Raw genomic sequence first — 19,855 nt, forward strand, 5'->3', positions numbered from 1 at the left:
CCTAGCATGCTGAGAGCAGCAGCTTTTTCACTATTTATTTTAGTAAATACGTCCCTGTAAGAGTTATAATCAATGGTCATCCACTTAGTTGAAACATGACGGTTCAAATGTAAGCAGCTGAGGTTGAGGCTAGCTTCATACCTCTACTGGGACACTGGAGGGAGGCACTGGGGTGTACTGGGGGATGTAGGTCCCCTGCATAGTTGTGTTGGCCGGAATATACTGTAGGGAAGGCAGAGAGGAAAACACAAATTGTGTGTAGTATTCAACATGAAAATCTAAACTTACAGACAGGGGACAGTTCTCTGCCTTATGCATTGTGTCTGTGTGTGCGTGTGAGTGTGTGCGTGTGTGTGACTGGTACTGACTGTGCCCGTGCTGCCCAGGGACAGGTGGCTTAGCTGCTGGGTGAGAGGACCCATCATGGACGTGGGCTGGATGGACATAGCATGATCCATTGTTGGGGTAAGAACTGTACCCTGTGAATGTATAGAAACACACACAAAAATCAATGCCACTATCACTATAATCAATAATGTGCTTAAACCAGTCACATGTGAGACACACACAGTTATCTGTCTCAGTCACAGTGATACATGGATATAGTTTCCATTTTAAGGCCAAAAATTGAAAAATTTAGAGGGACAGTGAGAGTGAGTGAGTGCTACTCACAGCTGGCTGCATGAGGTATGACTGATGGTGCATCCAGGACGGGCTGTGTACCTGCAGATCGGGAACACAACATGAAACTCACTCTTATATTTCATCTGTTGTTCCCACAGCTCATTCAGAGCCCCCATGCAAGTTTTCAAGCTGACTTGAGAAGAAGGAGAAACCTGGAGACCTGCCTGGGCGTCTGCTAACCTACATAATGTGGCCTCTATAAGGGCCGTGCACAATAAAAGCAATGGAAAATGAATTCTTGACATGCAGGCAGCTTCAAAAGTCAGTCAGGCTAAAAACAAAGACTTCATTTGAATTATGGATACAGAGAAATTAAATGTCCCACCTGGTAGGATGAGACAGGAGAATGCATGTAGGGTGAGAGGGAAGTCTGGGCAATCATTCGGTTTGGAGCCAGACTGTAGGGTGAGGAGTAGAAGCTGCCAAACAGACAGAGCAAAGTGTGAGGAGAGCCCAAAGACAGCTGTGCCTTGTCAACAATCTCCAGTATGTCTCCAACTACATTGACAACATTTCTGTGCTCCTCTGATGCCCAGCAGGGGGCGTCACGTTACAGGAGTTTGAATACTGCTCTTATTTTCCTGTAGGGTTGGGACTGTTTTCAGTCAGTCCGCACATACCACTCACCCATTTTGTAAGGCTGTGGGGTCATACGCAAGCGTCATTCCTCCCTGGGAAAACAATACACGGGATTCAGAACCAGTGAGGTCATGCAAACCCCAGTGCAGTCTCGACTAATACAGTGAGCCAGCACACACAGAGAATGATCAAACTTTTAAACATGTTCTCGCTTTTATTTACAACAACAGACATAAACTTAACTAAATACAGGGATCCAGCTTTAAGAGTCATGAGTTAAAATTGTCCATGTTACCGTGTCTCCGTCTCTAGCCCAGGGCCTTCCATTCTGGAGGTACTTCCCCTGGTTCTGCCGTTTCTTCTGACCTCCGTCTGCAAACTTACATAATAAGGGCTCTGTGGGCACTGTGAAAGCAACGGATCAAACAAGAGAGTGAATTCAGTGATCACCATGGGGAAACAAAAAAACTGAGCTCTGGCACTAACAACAACAATATCAGGTTCCTTTTATATAAAACAAACATTCCACGCACCAGGCACTCCTGGTGGAGTCTTGATGAATTTCCCATTGAAATGCTGAATTATGGCCTCGCATTTCTCTGTAGACTCCATTCTGAAATAAAATCAAAGTCAAATTGAATCCTTCATGTGGAGTGTTGTTTACATTAGGTTTGGATAAGCCAGAACTGCACTCAAGCTACTTTTTATTTAAAGCACCTACTGTACTCAAATCATATGGGCCATGATGGACTAGAATATTATATCAGGCTGCTATAGACTGACCTGGCGAATCCCACACCGCGGCTGGTCCCGTTGGCATCTCTCAGGATACGTGTGGAAATGACCTGGCCAAAGGACTTGAGCATGCTCTCCAGCTCTTGCTCATCCATGGACACTGGCAGGTTGGAGATGTAGAGGTTGGTGGGGTCCTGCTCCTGTTGCTGTACCGGAGGTGGACATAGAAGTCAATTTACAAACAGATCTTTTTTAGCCATAAATAATGAGATGTAATACTGGTTACTTTTTGTCCTATTGCAATATAACCATGTGTTGGTGCAGGCGTCTCATAGGAGGATATGAGCCAATAGTTCTTCAAATTCAATGTAACATTTTTTTTAGCATGACATTTTCAAACATCTTCACTACTGCATTTGCATTTGCTAATGGAAAAGTCGTCGTTTTCAAAAATATTTTTTCACACAATGGAAAATTTCTGTGTAGGCAGCAGTGTGACCTGTCTTTCCATCCACACTTGCTATCATTCTTAGCACATTAATGCTTCATCATATTCACGCACCATGTCAGGCATCATTTTGTAATACGAGCCAATACGGATAAAATGTTTTTAAGCAATTAGTGCCTGAACTATAAACTGAAAGCCTGAATAATTTGTCACCCATGCCTGTCCACGTGTCACTTCCTCAGCTGAGCCTGTGTGGTTTACTAAAAATCCACATGCACACTTAAATATACTGGCACATGCAAATACGAATGTGTCTGCGAGGATGAAGTCACACATTTTGGTGGAATGGTGTAATTAAGAGATCTTGATAGCTGCACGTAATTTAAAGAGGAGAGATTATTAAGACTTATTTTATGGCACTAGATTGAAAGTGAAACTTTGTGTGACTGTGCAGAAGCAGACAGGAAGTCAGGCATGAAGTTAAAGAGTTCACAGAGCAACAGGAGCCTGGCAACCAGGAAAAAAGAGGCTGGGCTAAAAACGAAGGGAAGGGAAAACAGAGAGTGAAGGGAGAGGACAGAGCAGAAGGAGGGTGGGAGAAATGAGCAGCTTAAAAAGCTGATATTTTGTACTGAAGGAGGGAACTGACAGGATAGGAAGTGGTGGGAGTCTTGAGTAATTTGGGTAATGAAAGAGGAGGATGGAAAGAGTAAAAAAGGAAAAAAGGATAGATGAGTATCTACTGATTAAGAGGCTCTTCTCTTTCATCAAAGTATCTTTTATCTCTATCATTTTCCACCTTCTCCCTTCTTCTTCTTCATAACACTTGCTGCAGTCTCATAGCTCTGCAAACCACAAATAATAAAGGCTTTCAATCATGCATGAAATAAAATGTCAGATGCAAGTGGAACAATTCAGGCTACAGTCATCTGAACTAGACGGATCCAAGCGTCACATGGGAGAGGACAGGTACGCACAAGAGCCCAGCCAGATTTGACACAGGTGTTGATTAGTATACAAGTATGTATGGTATTAAAGTGTGTCACCAGCTATCTTAAATCAGGATTTACTGCCTATATGAGCAGCCTCTGTTCTCAGCTATGAGCCACCTGACGACGAGATAACCCATTTTCTGTGATTGTCGTCATTGTGGGTGCGGCAACACGACTATTACATAACACAGTGGCACTCTGCAGGAGGTCATTAGACAAGACTAATAAAGTTCGAGGCTTTACGACAATGGAACAAAAACTCTCTCGCTTTTCTCTTATATTCACACCTTATCCAGTAAACACAATATCCCATTTCACAAACATTCGGCCTGTTGTAGATGTGGAAATGCCGTTGTGTGTTCAATGCATTCTTTTGTGCCAGGCCCTAGGTGAGCCATGTGTGTTGAGGTGTGTCTCTGTGTGTTTGGTGGATTTGCCTGCTTGTATGTCGTGCTGACGTCTGAGTCTGAGTAAGAAGGGTTCTATATTTAACTCTTGCCATTGTTCCCCTGCCCCTGCACACACGGCTCCTCTGGGCCCACAGCTTAGAGGCTGAGATGGCCTGTTCGGGGACCAAGCATACTCTGAGGACAGCGAGTGCAGGGTGTGGCTCATTGTGTTTGTGAACAACACTCTGCAGCAGCCATGGTGAAGGTGCAAACAGGTGAGGCTGCACTCTATAGAGTTTGACATAAAAACTGATTTTAGACCATTATCTCTTTTCTCTGACCTGAAGTAACCCAGTCACTCGGAGGCAGCTGTGTATATTTAGGTTTATATAGTGGTTATCAACACCTCAGGGTGAGTCAAGTTTTGGTGTCCAGTTGCACTTGTCGGGTATTGAAATACACAGGATTGTGTGGCACTCTTACAGAGGAAGTGCAGAGAACTTAGACTCAGGGTTTAGTTGCACTGGACTGGTTCAGGTCAGCTGGCAGTGTGGATCTGTTACAGTTTTCCTGGGCTGGGCTGAGGGAGACCCTGGTGTTACATTGCAGTGGGTCTGTTTGGGTGCAGAACAGAGGGAGGGGGCTGGGACATTGGGGTGGAGTGCATTAAGTGCTGGTGTCAGCCCCAGGCCTGTGCCCAGACGATGGACAATGCCAGACTATTGTGCCTGTCCCATTGACAGTGGGTGTAGTGGCACCCTCCCCTGGGTTCCCTCAATGGGGAGCCTGAGAGCCAGAGGGATCAGCTTAATGGGCCGACAAGAGTTGCTTTTTGACTGTAGACACTTGGACAAAGAGCTCAGAACAAGCACTACAACAGGAGCAGGTTAGCAACATACACAAGCACAGAGATGAGGGCAGGAGGGGAAAGGAGAGAGAAGGTACTGAGAAGGGTGATGACGAAAGAGGAGACAAAATGAGAATGAAAAGAAAGGCAGAGAGGATTGATTATTTCTGCTTACAACCAATCTAGTCTGCATCAAGCCTGACTTTATCCTCCTTGCAACTGTCCATTCTTGGCGAAGGTTCACCCAATGAAGTATAACAGAACAAACGCCTCCCTATAAACCAGAGTTTATCTTGTACCCTAGCCAACAGGACACTCACTGGCAATCAGGCCACAGCATGTACCAGTTTATCTTTTACATGATAGAGAGGACGAGGGTGTGCTTGTGCAGAAAGGTACAATGACTCTTGAGGGTCAAAGTTGAGCAGGAGGCTCTTAAGAGATCAATATATTTTAGAGAAGGGCCGGACACGACTGGATCATTAACCCGATGGTGACTGGAAAAGTTGAGGCGCAGGAGTTATAAGTTGTATAAGCTGATGAGGAGTTTGGTCATTCTTACTTTGGCCATCTGAGCCTGGACCCCGCTGGACTTCAGAGCTGTAACAGCTTTCTGTGCTGCTGCCGGACTGTCAAAGTCCACAAAGCCATACCCTGTTAAACAGACATATTTGTGTTAAAGCTGCTGTGACATTTTTGTGAAGAAAACCTATTTGCCTTCTTGCTGAGATGAGAAGATCCACGCCACTCTCATATCCGTCTGTTAAATATACAGCTAAAGCCAGGCCATGCAGGGGGAAACAGCTAGCCTGACTCTGCCCAAAGGTTTTTGTAAATCAAAAAAAAAAAGAAAAGATATAACATGTTAATTAGTGATCTTTAGAGATGCTGGTAGGCAGATTTTTTTTAACCTTTGGACAGAGCAGTTTTTAGGCTGAGCTAAGCTAACCTTCTCCTGGCTGTGGCTTCATAATTAGCATCCAGAAATGAGTGAGCAACATGGCAAATTAATGCATTTTGCAAAATATGAACTATTCCCTAAATAACCAACAGCCAAAGCCCACAGCAAAAGTGAAAGCAACAGTCATGAAAAATCATGATTACAGTTAATGTGTAACAACTCACCTTTACATTTGTTGGTGGTTTTATCCAAGATGGCCTTGGTCGACACAATCTTGCCATACCTTGAAGGGCACACAAGAATACAGAAAACAGGATCAATGACAGATGACGTGACAACGGGGCAAAGAGAGGAATCTGCTCCTACCACATGCATACCAATCCTTCAGAACTTCCTTGGGCTGCATGACTACAGGTGTAAACATGAATACATACTCCCTCGCGCAGTTAATGTCTTTTCAATATGATCTGTCACAGAAAACTTTGTCTCGTCTCCACCCTTCTGTCTTTGTCTGCCGGTTGTACAGTAACTCTGTTCCCTGGCGTTGTTTTCGACAGACAGGAGACAGCACCTCAGGGCCAAAAACAATTTGTTCCAGGCCTCTCTTTAGCACACACACACACACACACAGGCTAAAACACAAACGCACACCTCTCTCTCCTAAATAGAGCTCTGCTCTCTGATATTTTTGGCTCAAATAAAGCTTGAAAGTATTGTAAGTAGCAGTGTCTACGGACTTTCGAGGGAACTTACTGTAATCATTTAACTACACACAAAAGAAGTCATATGGTGCGGGAAACAAAAGCCAGTGTCCTAACCTGTTATTTCAGTCTATAGCTATCAATAGAAAAACATGACAAAGGCCAATCAGTAAAAGAGGAGCATCAGTTAATGCATTGATGCAGTATCATGAAACATTCATGGTATGAAAATGACTGTAAAAGCAGTAAGTGAGCGGTGTTATGTAAGACAAGGAGACTTATGGAAAACGGTATAAGACGGTGCATCAGGACTACAGTATAATAGACCTGTCCTTGTCTGGTGAATTTAGCCAGTGAGGGAGGCTGGTGTTCTTCTGTTTGGACGACATGGCGTCTGGGCGGAATGTACACTGTAACCTGATGCTTCACCCCTCCAGTTCGCCTTCCTTCCCACCACGTCCCTCTCCCTCTCTCTGTTTTTCCACCCTCACATCGCAGTGCACCGCTGGGTCCTACACTCCTGCCTCATCTCAGTGGACATTTGCCCAGATGACTCAGACCTGACTAGACGGTCACAGCTGAGACCTGTGTCACAACTGACGCCAGCGTCTAAAATATTTATGCTAAAATGTCGTGGCCTTAGCTCATCTTAAGTTTCTAAGACGGACTTACGGATCTAGAAAGTACATCTTTCTATAAAACAACAACAGCTGCAGATCTACATGTGAACAAAGTTTCTGTCCTCACTTCCGCAACCACAATAGGCTGTAATTGTCTAGGTGCGTTAATCACATTCATCTCATTTCACGCAGCAAAAATGTCCGTGCAGGACTCACTGTCCTTGATTATTGTGAATTTTGGCATGAAGAATAGAAACACTGTAAAAGAAATGTCATCACTGATGACATTAATAATTCATCAACCATTGTCAAATAGCCAGGCGACCTATGCAGAGGATATGTTTATGGTTTCCCACTGTCATTTAACAGCTGCAAAGCGGTCATTCAGCATGAATGTATACACAAGCTTAATATAATTTACCCCATTCAAGTCCAACTGAAATGTTTTATTTCCTTAAGCCTTATCTTGGCCAGAAATAGAGAAGCGTTTTCAGACTCAATCACACAAAATTTACCATTTACTTTTGCTCAAGAGTCTATACAAAATGTCCAGAGTTATGGTGTAATATGTGAGGTTCAAATGGATGAATAAACAGAGGTTCCTCTTCACTAACAATATATAACTGACTGGTTTCATGTGATAGCAGGAACAATGTCTTTTCACCGATATCAAAGATTGTACTTAAGTACTTAGACACATTAGCAGCCCACTCAGACAAAATTTAAGCCATTTTCTTCCTGTTTTCAGACAGTGTCCATTCATGACCTGTGATCAAATTTAGCCTGATAGGAAAATGTTTCAGTATCAAAAAAAGAAAAAAAAAACTACAAGCACAGACAAATGTTTGGTATCTACAAGCTCGGTACAAGTTCAAAATCCATGGCACATACACATATATGATAAATGTACAATTTACAAATGGTTTGATAATTACTTAGTTCAAAGCAAAATGAAGGACAACAAAAATAATATGTAACATCTTGCTTATGTAGAAGTCAAAGATCTTTGGTTGCACAGTTGAAAACTGGTATTATTCCTCTGGCCCTTGAGGTTGGCACATTAGAAAATATTTGGGAGGAAAACAGATGTGTGATTTTCAAGAAATGGAAAGTCGGTCCGATTTCATTGGTGCTATAAATAATATGATGATTTAGATATGTACAGTACAAATGTACTGAATTATTCGGGTGTACAGATGTTAAAAGTTAATTTTTATGTGTTTAAGCTTTATAACTCAAACACCTGGAAAAGAAGCAAAGATGGCTGAAATAAATAGTATGTATTTTGAATTTTCAAAGCAAATGTTTAATTTTTAAATGTGTTTAATTCTTCATGAAAGAAAATAATAATTCAAATTGGTTCGCTTCATTTTGGATTTGTTCGTGATTTTGTTTGAAAATGAAATATCCCAAAAAATCTGGATCTGGCCTAAATGAATTGTGGTGTCTTGTAAGTCCATGCAGCCTGGGAAAAGTTGTATGCTTGACATAATAATAAAACCTTTGTTTATATCACCATAAATGAAATGAAGGGCCTTAACTAAGATTATTATTCTGATGATAACAGTAAGAGTCACTCTCATGAGCATTTTCCTGGTTTCAGGCTCATGCGTCCAGACTGAAAAACACTGAAGTGCTATTGATCAGTGTGAGTTTTCATTAGAAGCATGACAAAGAAAAACAAAAGCTGTGTTTCACGTTTTCATGCTTTTCCTAACACGGACTCCAGGACAGATCAAAGGTCTGAAGGCAGTGACTGTGTGACCCTCGGCTTACCTCAGCTGCTCTGCAGCAGAACAGCAGCCCACCACACTGTGGAGGCCACAGGGATTTAAAAGACAGATCTGACCCATATACGGCTGTCTGACATTCTTTCCCAGCAGGCCATGCTACTCTTTTCCCACTCATTTAAGTTTCCCCTTCAAGGGTAGCCCCCCCACCCACCCCTTAGGCCTCCGACCTCTCTCCACTTCTCTACCACTCCACAATGACTTCTCTGTTAGTCTCCTGCTTTAAAGCTCAGGTCCATGTGTTTCCCAAACCAACTGCAGATTTCATATTTTCTTTGATTGGTTGAGCTTTGACAACACATGCACACCTACTCCCCGACATGATTATCAGTTATCAGCCAGGCCCGTGTGGTCTGTGGATTTGGTGTTTGTGAGGCTTCTTCATGTGGGGTCAGAATAGTTTAAGTGGAGAACCAAACACAAATGTTATAGAGGGAGCAGCTGTGGTGTTGGTCAGAGTATTAACAAGTCAGGTTGAGCCAATGCTTGTTCTGGGAGATTTGTTGTTACTGTAAATGATCTGTGGGAATTTCAGATGAATGGCTACCATACACAATGTGACATATAGCATAGCCCTGACCTGCAGCAGCCAAAACCAGTTTGGGTGCTTTATTACTGGGTTTCGTCTGTGTGTGTGTGTGTTTGTAAGACCAACATACTATTGAGGCTAGGTTATTTATCTAGGGGTGTGTAAGTCTTAGTTCACTGTATTTGAGCCAACTTAGCCTCACAAAAAGTGGAAGGTTAGATCAGGACATGAGAAGGCAACATGCTGTACCCTTCTGTGGCCCCTTCCCTCCTTCTTTACCCCTGTCTCATCTTTTTCCTGACTCTCCGTAGCCATTCGCCCATTCCTCTATTTCCCTCTAAGGCTATACCATTTTGCTGACAATTTCTTGTTTTCCTATAATTGTGAAGATTTAATCAAAGTGACAATAGTTGTGGTAATTCAGCATTCCTATTCACAAACCACTTTTCCTTCCTTCCTGCCTAAACAGCTCCTTTTTCTGAACATCAAATTATGGCCTTAAACAATTTAATTTCATGTGTCCAACAGATGAAGAGCAACGCTCCAGAGAGCACAGATGTTATCTGCTCACGAGAAGTTACTTTCAACATGACTCTTTCTCCAATTTAGCATCAAAGATAAATAGCAAAAGCAAACTTGTTCCATTTAACATGGGCTGGAATGTACAACCAGCTACAGTCAGACTGTAGTCTGATTCAACATGAAGGGATAAATACAAACAGGCCTTTTTGAGCCAATCAACTCTGAACATGTAATAAAGTTGGAAAAGGCTGAAACAAACAAATGACTTTGACTGTTTACATTGAAAGGACATATACTGTACCAGAAACCGCTGCCAAACCTGATACAACTTCACATTTATCACCTGGAGATGAAATACTTGTTGTTTTTCGTTGTTTCATCTAAGTGATATTTTATCTTTGGCCTAGATACATGCATAGCTTACACGTTAGTAAAACGTTGTTGCTTGATCATTTGGAGTCTGTAATCGAGGCCTACATGTATCTCCATGAGGTACTGTAATTAAAGAAATAGATCAACATTTTTGAGAAATGTACTTATTTGTTGGCTCTCCTATTCAGCTGGGGCAAACATTAGCCTAGCTTAGCATAAAGACTGGAACCCGAGAGAAACAGCTAGTTTGGGTTTCTGGCTTTCACTAATTAACATGTTGTACCCATATGTATCCATAAACAAACAGCAACACAAAAATAACTATTTGTGGTTTTGGAAAGAGTTACATAGTGCGATTCTTTCATGATGAAACAACAGCTCATCCGTCCGACCATCATCTCCTCTTGTTGACAGACACCTCAACAAGACTCTGGGAAGTCACTGTTCCTGGCTACTGTTCGCCAAGAAACAGTTACAGCACATAACTCCCCATAAAACCACAAATTATTTGGACTTGTTGGTAGGTGTATTTTTGAACTTTGGAAAGAGTCAGGCTAGCTGTTTTCCTCTGCTAAGCTAAGCTAAGCTGTTTCAGACATGTGTTGTCAATCTTCTCATCTAAGTCTCTGCAAGAACGTAAAAAAGCATATTCCACAAAATCACAAGCTAGTCCTTTAAAAATGGGACGTCCAATTTCTCCTTGCTGTGCTGCGTCCACAAGGAAATATACCTATGAAAAGAAGAAATCACTCACGGTTGGCAGAGTTTGACCAGGTCTTGGTCCGTGGTTCCCGGATGGAGGCCGCGGATATACAGGTTTGTTTTACTCAGCTGTTCCCCTCCCCCGCTGCTGCTGTTGCTGCTACTGTTGGTGTTGGGACTGGGGGGCGCCATCTGGTGGCCGGAGGACACATAGGCCTGCTGCAATAAGAAAAACACATTCCAGTAAGTTTTTAGTGCATGGACACTTAACAGACATCTTTTTTTTTTTAAAAACACCTGACATCTTAAAACATCAGTAAATACTGGACAAGTACAGAGCTGATTCTCTCAAACTCAAAGGATTTCTTTCGGTGCGAGATGTTTAGAGATGGAAGGCAATCGTGCATGAGACACATGATTATGTGGGAGCTGAGAAAAGTGATATCATACAGCCCTCATGCTAACCAATACTGCTTTCTGAGGGGAATAGGGGGCCTCTTGGCTTCCTACTCCATATAGGGAAAAGTGGGCCTCTTATGTTTTCTCCATGTTGGGTAACTTCTTTTTTGCTTTTGGAACCACAAAGAAATCTTGTGGTGCATATCAAAACCCAAAGATTTAAAGATCTCAAACCAACATTTAGTTAGTCTGATGATGCAGAATTAAATAATAGACTAGATGTTGACAATTTGTACTTCTTTGTATTTGTATTTCTTTCTCTGATTTTACTTCGACTGATAAAAGCAGGCCATACCACTGATCAATGAATCGCCGCCCACTGTTCACACTTGCATTTTTCTCTTTCCTTTCTCTTTTCAAGTTCACCACTGTAACTTCCCTCTCAAAAAGCATCAACAGTTAACAGTTAACAAGATCCTAAGTGGCAAGATGGAGGAACAGAGTTCAGTTCAGTCCACGTAACAAGCTAACTCTGTTTATCAAAACAAAGGGGAGTTCAAAGAGATGAATAACAACAGCACACCAGGAGATGATTACTACATGACGACACAAACTAAGATGTTCATGTTGTGACCACGTGTGATGACCTGATGTCTACCTCAACCACCACGAAACCTCCTCCTCACTTCTTACTTTTGGTTCTTTTGTTTAGTCTACGAGTTAATACTGGTCACAAACGATAGAAGTGAACTAGTCAATGACTCACCACGAGGAACATGAAAGGCTGCTGTGAACCAACCAGCGCATCATTTTATCTCATCTCACTATGGGGTTTTGTCTCTCCTTGGAGAAATCAAACAAAAGATTGTGTAACCAAGCCAATTAATATATTTCCTAGGAATAAATGTAGTTTCATTATCACTTTGCCTGTCAAGAACTCAGGAAAAAAAAAAGACCACTCTCTCCAGGAATAGATCTGCTGGCTGTTTTCCAAATAAGACTGAGGCAATAAATAGCAGCCCTTCAATAGAGACCAGGCTCGCCAGACCCGGGAAATGTTGTGTCTGCTTGCTGTGAGAAGATGATTTCAATCACATTCATTTAACAACCAAATGTTGCGTATTGTAGTGTCTGGGGCTCTATAGGATGTGTAACTTTATGGGTTTGGTATGTTTAGATAGGGGCCCCAAGTCAGAGGATGCACTAGGAGATGGGTGCTTCTCTGTTTAGGAGAATGTGGCCTTTTTTGGTCTTAGGTCTAGGGGTTTTGGAAGATGACTGTCCTTCTGACTGAGGCCTTTTATGGTATGGATTACATACGTTGTCTTAGGTTTAGGAAGACAACCAACTCATATAGATGGGGAGTTAGAGCAGTTATTCAGAGGAGATTCACATTGGCTTCGACTCCTCTCTCAGGCAACCCAGGGTGCTTGATATGATGCTGGACTTCTTTGTAATAAACCTCTTTATATACAAGCAAGACGGTGTCAGCGGAGTTTTCTTCATCATCATCACATCATCGCTGTTTAAGAAACAACAAGAATTTGGCGTCACGAACAGGATTTCGAAGAAAGAGAGACAAGAATTTGGCGTCACGAAGTCCGGACGTGTTGTGACCTGCGGCGTCTCCAACAACTTCAGCGCACCTACTCCCGCACCAAGCCGCGGATACGGTGAGCATTTCTCACATGATTGGGCGCTGGTCTGTTCGTTGAGGCTGTTGTGTGTTTGCTGTCAGATCACACCGTAAAGAATCATGTGTGTGTGTGCCATGATGTGTTGATGTGTGGAGTGATGCTCCGTTCTAAATTGGGTTTTATTGCGTTGTGAACAACGCAATAGGGGGGAGTATAATAGAGAAGATAGAGAATAAAAGTTTAAGAAAGGAAGAAGAATAAAAGTTGAAGTAAAGGAAGTAGAGAAAATAAGAAGTTGAAGTAAAAAGTGTAGAATAGCCTAATTAGTAACGATAAGGTGAGCTAAACAACATCGTGCAAGATTAATGAAGATTGGGCCCTCAGCTTCTTAACGGTAAGACATGTGTATATTAGTCACTGCGTGAAAGTTGGCTTTGAGGAATAGTCAGATTTGGCTGAAAGAAAAAGAGGAAAGTAACAACCCTGGGCCCAGGGGAAATTGGAAACATGAAAAAGAGACAAGGTAAAAGAGAAGATAAAGGTAAAAGTAAAGAGACAATAGAGGAATAGAAAGAAATGAGAAAATAAGAGTTAAAGAAAGAAGCCGCAGATTTGGATAGAAGACCTCTGGGAGGCGGTTTTAGACGGGCCAAAAATCCTGGAACATCACTAGGTGAATTTCGGGTCAGTTCTAGGAACTGGAGGTGTAGAAAGGAAAATTCAATTGTAAGTTCCCACTCGAACACTAGTTGACGAACAGTGTCTGAAGCAGCCTCTCATTGAATATCTACACCTCATAAGGTAGCATAAATTTAGAAGGAAAAAAAAGAGAGAAAAGAAGCGGTGAAAAGCATGCTATAGGAAAAGTATGAATGAGTTGGCTTTGAGAATTTGGGATTAAATGCTGTTTGTGTTTTTTGGGATGATGTTGAATTTGCTGTGTGCTTTTATTTTGTGAGTTTGCTCTGTGCCTTTGTTTGTTGGATGATTGGTCTCTGCCTGTGTGTCTGTGTGTGTGTGTGGAGCGCTGTCTCAGCTGTGTTTCAGCTGTGTGTGAAAGGTATGGGTTGGTTAATGTGGTTTGTGTTAATGTGATAGATTTCATATTGAATAGGCATATATAGGTTGTGGTTGAGAACAGGAGATTTAGTAATCTATAAGGGAAGATATTTTGTCATTTAGTGTTAAAAACTTATGAGCCTCAAAAATAAGAGGACATTATACACGTGAATAAAACAACATGAGCCTCAAAAATAAGAGGACTTTATATGTATGTGACTAAAAACTTATGAGCCTTTGAGGGGGACTTTGATAAGATCTATGAGCCTCTTTCGAGGGGACATTTTCAATTTGTAAGAACATATGAGCCCCAAAAAGGACGTATAAGATTTTGAAGAGAACTGTAAAAATTAGTGAGGATATTTTGTGTGCATAAGTATGGGTAAAAAGATTTAATAAGTATTAGAAAGGGAAATAAAGTTAAATTTTTTGATTAAGTTTATTGAATTTGGAATGTGAGTTAGCGATGAGTGCAATGTGTGGTCCTTCTCTGTCCATCTTTCTTGTTGTCTGTGAGTTTCTCAGTGAGTCTGTGTGTGTGATTGTATGTAGTGGATTTGTCTGTTTAAAGAACATACAGTCTTATTCAAAATAGGGGAGAAGATAGATTTGGCTGTTAATGGAGGTTTTGTATTTTTGGTGGTTGACTGAGATTCTGCTCTGGTTTGTGTGTGTGTTCTTTGTTTCTGACTCTATGCTTTGTCATGTGGAGTCTATCTGATCTTGGGGAGATATATGGAAATTGGGCTAGATGTTCACTCTTTGAGAGTTAGAATATACTGGAAGTTCTTGCTAATTTTAAGAGGTGGAGCAAAGGGGGATACCCCACATAGAATGCAAATAAGATGGCTCTTTCTAATAGGAGGAGTGGTGAGGGTGCTCCCTCCCTTCTCTCCTTGTAAGGTAGTGTAATGGAGAAAGATGTTAGGTCATTATGATTTGGCAGTTTGTAGGATATTGGAATCATTGTAGAGTAAAAAGAGTACTAGGAAATACAGCTTGTGGATAATAATATACTATTGGAAGATTTAAGATGCTATTAGAGTGAAACAAACTAAAACATCTAAATTGATAATGTATTGTATGAAATGATAACTTGGTGTTCATTAATGGTTGTAGTTTAAAAGAAGGAAAACATCTGATGTAGATAAAAATGACCTAAGTGTTGGTAGATAATATGCGTAAATCACACTGAATAGTTTATTGTGTTGTTTATAAGGACCTAGTGAGTTCATAAGATACTGAATTTTTGTCTGTTTTCTCTTTTTCCTCCTTTATCCACCTATGGTGTGTGAGAGTGGGAGGAGGAGAGAAAGGAGACGAAGTGCGTCTGAATTGGGATCTTCCAAAGTGCAGACGAGAAGGCAGCTGGCCAGTGCGTCACATGGATTGAGGCTTGCTGACGACAGAGTGTGCAGCTCCTGAATCCAGGCTGATCAAGGCTAGTGTGGTTTTATCCACAAACTCATAATAAGAACATTTTTTAAATTTGGGGTTAATAGAATACATCCATCTCTCTACATATGCAAAAGATAATACATGTTGTAGTCATTTAGAAGAAAAGCTTGGCAACGGACTGATGGGTCCTGTTATCGTGTAGGAGATAAATTGAGTGCTGGCTACGCAGTAGTAAAAGCCCAAGGAACTGAATTTGTTGTTGAGAAGGCTGAAGTAGTACCACAGCCTGCATCTGCACAGCTTGCTGAACTTGTAGGGCTAACTGAAGCGTGTTTGTTGGCGGAAGGTAAGCGAGTGACAATATATACAGACTCCGCATATGCACATAATGTGTATCACTTGTTTGGATCAGTGTGGAAAAACCGAGGGTTTAAGAAAACAGATGGTTCTCCAATACAGCATCACGCTCAGATAATGAAACTGTTGCATGCTATGATGAAGCCTAAAGAAATAGCAATAGCTAAATGTGCAGCACATAAAGTGGATGTGTCAAAGGTCACACAAGGGAATAAAGCGGCTGATGAAGCTGCAAAAGCAGTAACAGGAGCAGACAAATTGGGTAAAGTTCTTCTGGTAACTCATGAAGTGAATTTGGAAGATAAAATTACACTTAGGGATGTGATTTCAATGCAGGAAGCTGCTCCTGCAATGGATAAACAGTTGTGGCTAGACCGAGGTGCCACCCAAGATTCTATTGGTCTTTGGAGAAATCATGAGGGGCTGACAGTAGCACCTCCAGACCTGTTAGGCCTGATGATTCAGGAAGCGCATGGGTTAGCTCATGTTGCAAGGGGGGAAGTTAGGAGAAAGATTACAAAGGAGTATGGGTTTTGGGCACCATATTTGCTTGAACAAATTGATTATGTCATAGGTAGATGTACTATCTGTCTGAAAAATAATGTTCGGAGGGGTGTGATGGTTCCCCCTGGTCACATTCCAACTCCGAGGGGTCCTATGCGTGAGCTAGTTAGTTGTGGACTTTGTGGACATGATAAAACCAGTTGAAGGTAAGAGATATATGCTAGTTGTCGTGGACAGATTTTCGCGATGGCCTGAGGCTTGTCCAACCAAGCGGAAGGATGCTCAGTCGGTTGCCAAGTTTTTGTGTAGAGAGGTCATAAGCAGGTGGGGACTTCCAGATAGGATATCCTCAGACAATGGGAAGGAGTTTGTGAATAAAACAGTGAAATTGATTTTGCAAAAACTGGGAATTAAACAGCATCTTGAAGCAGTCTATCATCCGCAAAGTCAAGGGATTTGTGAAAAAAAATGAATGGTGTTTTGAGAAATCGCATTGTTAAAATCTGTCAACACACGGGCCTAAATTGGATAGCGGCACTTCCGCTGGCGCTAATGGTGTGTCGCTCAAGTGAGCTGCGTGATTTGCATATGACACCTCATGAGTTGGTCACGGGAAGACGGATGCCAACGTCTTGTTTGCGTACAAGTGGAAAGGGTCCAAGCCTGGCCCTTTTGAAAGATGAAATGCGAGCGTATGTTACATATATGGCTACTTTGCATAAAAGAATATCCACATATGTTTCTGACAGGCAAAGACAAGAGGAGGTGCAGGAGAGGCTCAATGAGCAAAAGAGGAGCACAGTGCAACCTGGAGACAAGGTGTTCGTGAAGGTGTTTAGAAGGAAGTGGTGATAGAAGGCAAACTAGTAGAGCAATATCCATTTTGAATATCTGAATCTTTAACATATATTTTCTGTTATTATTTTTTAGTAGTTTCTTATTATAGAGTGGTGTGATTAAAGGGGGGAAATGGAAAAGGTGATTTATAACTAGGAATAATGTAAAAGTACGATATTGTGAATTTCACATCTACTTATAAGGTGCTAATCTGCATTTGATGTTTCAATTTGCATCTGTTGTTTCTGCAAAGATACTGTTTGGTGTTTTCTTTTTTCCTCCTAGAACGATATTGAGGGAAGACCACTGCGAGGGTGGTTGGTTCTTCAGGAATTCTGACATTCTGAAGACATTCAGACATGGACAATAAAAAGGACTGGCCAGATTTAAAAACACCATCGACACTACACTGAGAGTCGACGCTGCTGAGGAGCTGCAGTGTGATGCATTTTTCTGTTTTCTCTTACATATATTTTCATAATATTGGATTTTGTTCTGTTTATTGTAATCTGTGATAGTAATAGAGGATGTTTATATAGTAGTGATAATTTAGCCAAACTATTATGTCTTGCTTAGTTTTGAGTTTCTTTATTACATGAGTAATACTTTTTATTATATTTTATAAAGTTTTTGTTTTAATTGATTGAAGAATGATGTTTTCTGTTATTGAGTAAATATACTGGAATCTCAGATGTTTTCTTTTTTTTTCGGGGATGCTTAGGGATATTGGTGCTAGGCAGGGAAAGGTCCATTGGAAGGTGCGATGGGTCGACCAGCCTGAATTTGGACATTGTTTTGATTTTATTTTCTGAGGTTTCCATATGTATTTGCTTAAGTCATATCCCTATACATATTGTTAAAATTCTTCCTTTTTAATTGGTCTGGAGTACTATATGTGGTCGCCTAAGGCAGAGGGGCCGTGAGAGAATTTTCCTGTCTAGATTGTTTGATGGACATTTCAGGACAGATAGCTGCCTGACAGGTTTTTCACTCTCACACTCCACAAAGTTGTTGAATTGCTAAGGTTATGCTGTAGGAGGAACTGTTATACTTCTTATAACTGCAAGCATGTATGTGTTATTCATTTATTTTTCGAGACTCTGCGTAGTCTCGAAGGGGGGAAATATGTAGTGTCTGGGGCTCTATAGGATGTGTAACTTTATGGGTTTGGTATGTTTAGATAGGGGCCCCAAGTCAGAGGATGCACTAGGAGATGGGTGCTTCTCTGTTTAGGAGAATGTGGCCTTTTTTGGTCTTAGGTCTAGGGGTTTTGGAAGATGACTGTCCTTCTGACTGAGGCCTTTTATGGTATGGATTACATACGTTGTCTTAGGTTTAGGAAGACAACCAACTCATATAGATGGGGAGTTAGAGCAGTTATTCAGAGGAGATTCACATTGGCTTCGACTCCTCTCTCAGGCAACCCAGGGTGCTTGATATGATGCTGGACTTCTTTGTAATAAACCTCTTTATATACAAGCAAGACGGTGTCAGCGGAGTTTTCTTCATCATCATCACATCATCGCTGTTTAAGAAACAACAGTATGAAGGAAAGAGAACAAATATGCTTTCTGGCGGAGCTCAGCAGGGTCCCGTGAGGCTGGAGTGTCTCGCCTGAGAGACAGACTGGACGGAGGCGACAGCAGGACAATGGGTTAATTTCAAGAGGGAGGACGGGGTCACTGATCAGACTGCTGGTGTTTAGGAAAAGCCCAGCAGGAGGACACGGTCACACCAGGACCACCAGCAACATCAACCAATCTCGCTAATTACACGCCATCCATAAGGCATGGAGCCCCTCTAAGACAGCCCCTCTGATCTCTGTTTTGCCAGCAGCATGGCAGCCGCTTCAACAACAACAGGCTCATTCCTCCAAGGATAAGGCCCTCTTCCTCTACCACTGAAGTAACCTGAAAAGTTTGCATGCGTTTGCTCGTGTTTGGTGAGATGTGGACACGACCTGCTCAAAGTAAAACAAAGAAAAGAGGCGTTTTTTTGTTCCTCCCTTTAATCTCTCTCCTTCCAGGAAAAATTACGCAATCACGTCCACAAGTAAGAAGGCACAAACAGCAGGATGTACATACAGGACTGGACATAAAATTCAAATTCAAGGCATGGTTTAAGTATCCAGTCATTTATATTATAACCATAAATAAATTCTTCTAATGCCAACCTAAATGCCAACCTCTTTTTTTTTTTTTCAGATTTTACACGCATTTAGTATATTTGGCATTTGTGTCTTTATTTCCTGAAATCAAAACTGGGACATAATGGCTATATGTTATGCACTCTAAATATTAGGCTACTCGTGTGACCGAAAATTTGTTTTCACTCTTGCTTAAAATTAGAAGATACAGATGGAAATTTGCACTTAATTCAAAGCAACAGCACAACACATTATACACTAAACTCAACATATTTTTGACAGCAACAAAAATAGTACATAAGCCTCTTAAAGAAATTACTCATTGCAGAGCTACTGAACTGCATTGTATACAAATGCTTCTTTTATTATTTCTATTGTCCAGCCCATGTAAATTTGAATAATACATACAGTATCATTCATTCATTTAAAAAAGGGCTTATTCATTTCTGGAAAAGACACAGTCTTCAGGGCAAAAACAGCACGAGCCCTCCTGCATGAGTTTATCTATCCTGTCACAGTGTAATTCATAATGAATACGTTTTTGGAGGCAGCTAATTTGTGAATGAAAGAACAGGACAGCAGAGACCTATAATCTCATTCACACACTCTTTACCAGAGTGCCAAGTCCCAGTCAAGCTCCAGACTGTACCAGGAGCACATCATTGCAACAACACCACTTGAATCACTGGCCTACAACCACACACATC

General features: G+C 41.5%; 1 protein-coding gene across 3 annotated transcripts in view; it reads right to left on the reverse strand.

Annotated features, from left to right (window-relative positions):
* Window positions 1-19,855, reverse strand: part of LOC139630440 (RNA-binding motif, single-stranded-interacting protein 2-like) — a 35,914-nt gene that overhangs the window by 6,629 nt on the left and 9,430 nt on the right. Inside the window, exons 2-12 of one of the 3 annotated variants that reach the window (XM_071493893.1) lie at window positions 10,864-11,030; window positions 5,800-5,858; window positions 5,237-5,328; window positions 2,047-2,204; window positions 1,797-1,876; window positions 1,559-1,668; window positions 1,312-1,355; window positions 1,010-1,103; window positions 673-723; window positions 369-479; window positions 142-222 (exon numbers count right to left, since the gene is read on the reverse strand). In XM_071493893.1, the coding sequence (XP_071349994.1) occupies window positions 142-222; window positions 369-479; window positions 673-723; window positions 1,010-1,103; window positions 1,312-1,355; window positions 1,559-1,668; window positions 1,797-1,876; window positions 2,047-2,204; window positions 5,237-5,328; window positions 5,800-5,858; window positions 10,864-11,030 (1,047 nt within the window). The remainder of the gene's footprint in view (window positions 1-141; window positions 223-368; window positions 480-672; window positions 724-1,009; window positions 1,104-1,311; window positions 1,356-1,558; window positions 1,669-1,796; window positions 1,877-2,046; window positions 2,205-5,236; window positions 5,329-5,799; window positions 5,859-10,863; window positions 11,031-19,855) is intronic. The other 2 variants (XM_071493894.1, XM_071493895.1) reach the window with 2 other exon arrangements.

Source organism: Trachinotus anak, unplaced genomic scaffold, assembly GCF_046630095.1.
Source record: "Trachinotus anak isolate AG129_WGS33_773 ecotype Australia unplaced genomic scaffold, CSIRO_AGI_Tana_v1 ptg000013l, whole genome shotgun sequence".
In the NCBI taxonomy this organism is placed as follows: Eukaryota; Metazoa; Chordata; class Actinopteri; order Carangiformes; family Carangidae; genus Trachinotus; species Trachinotus anak.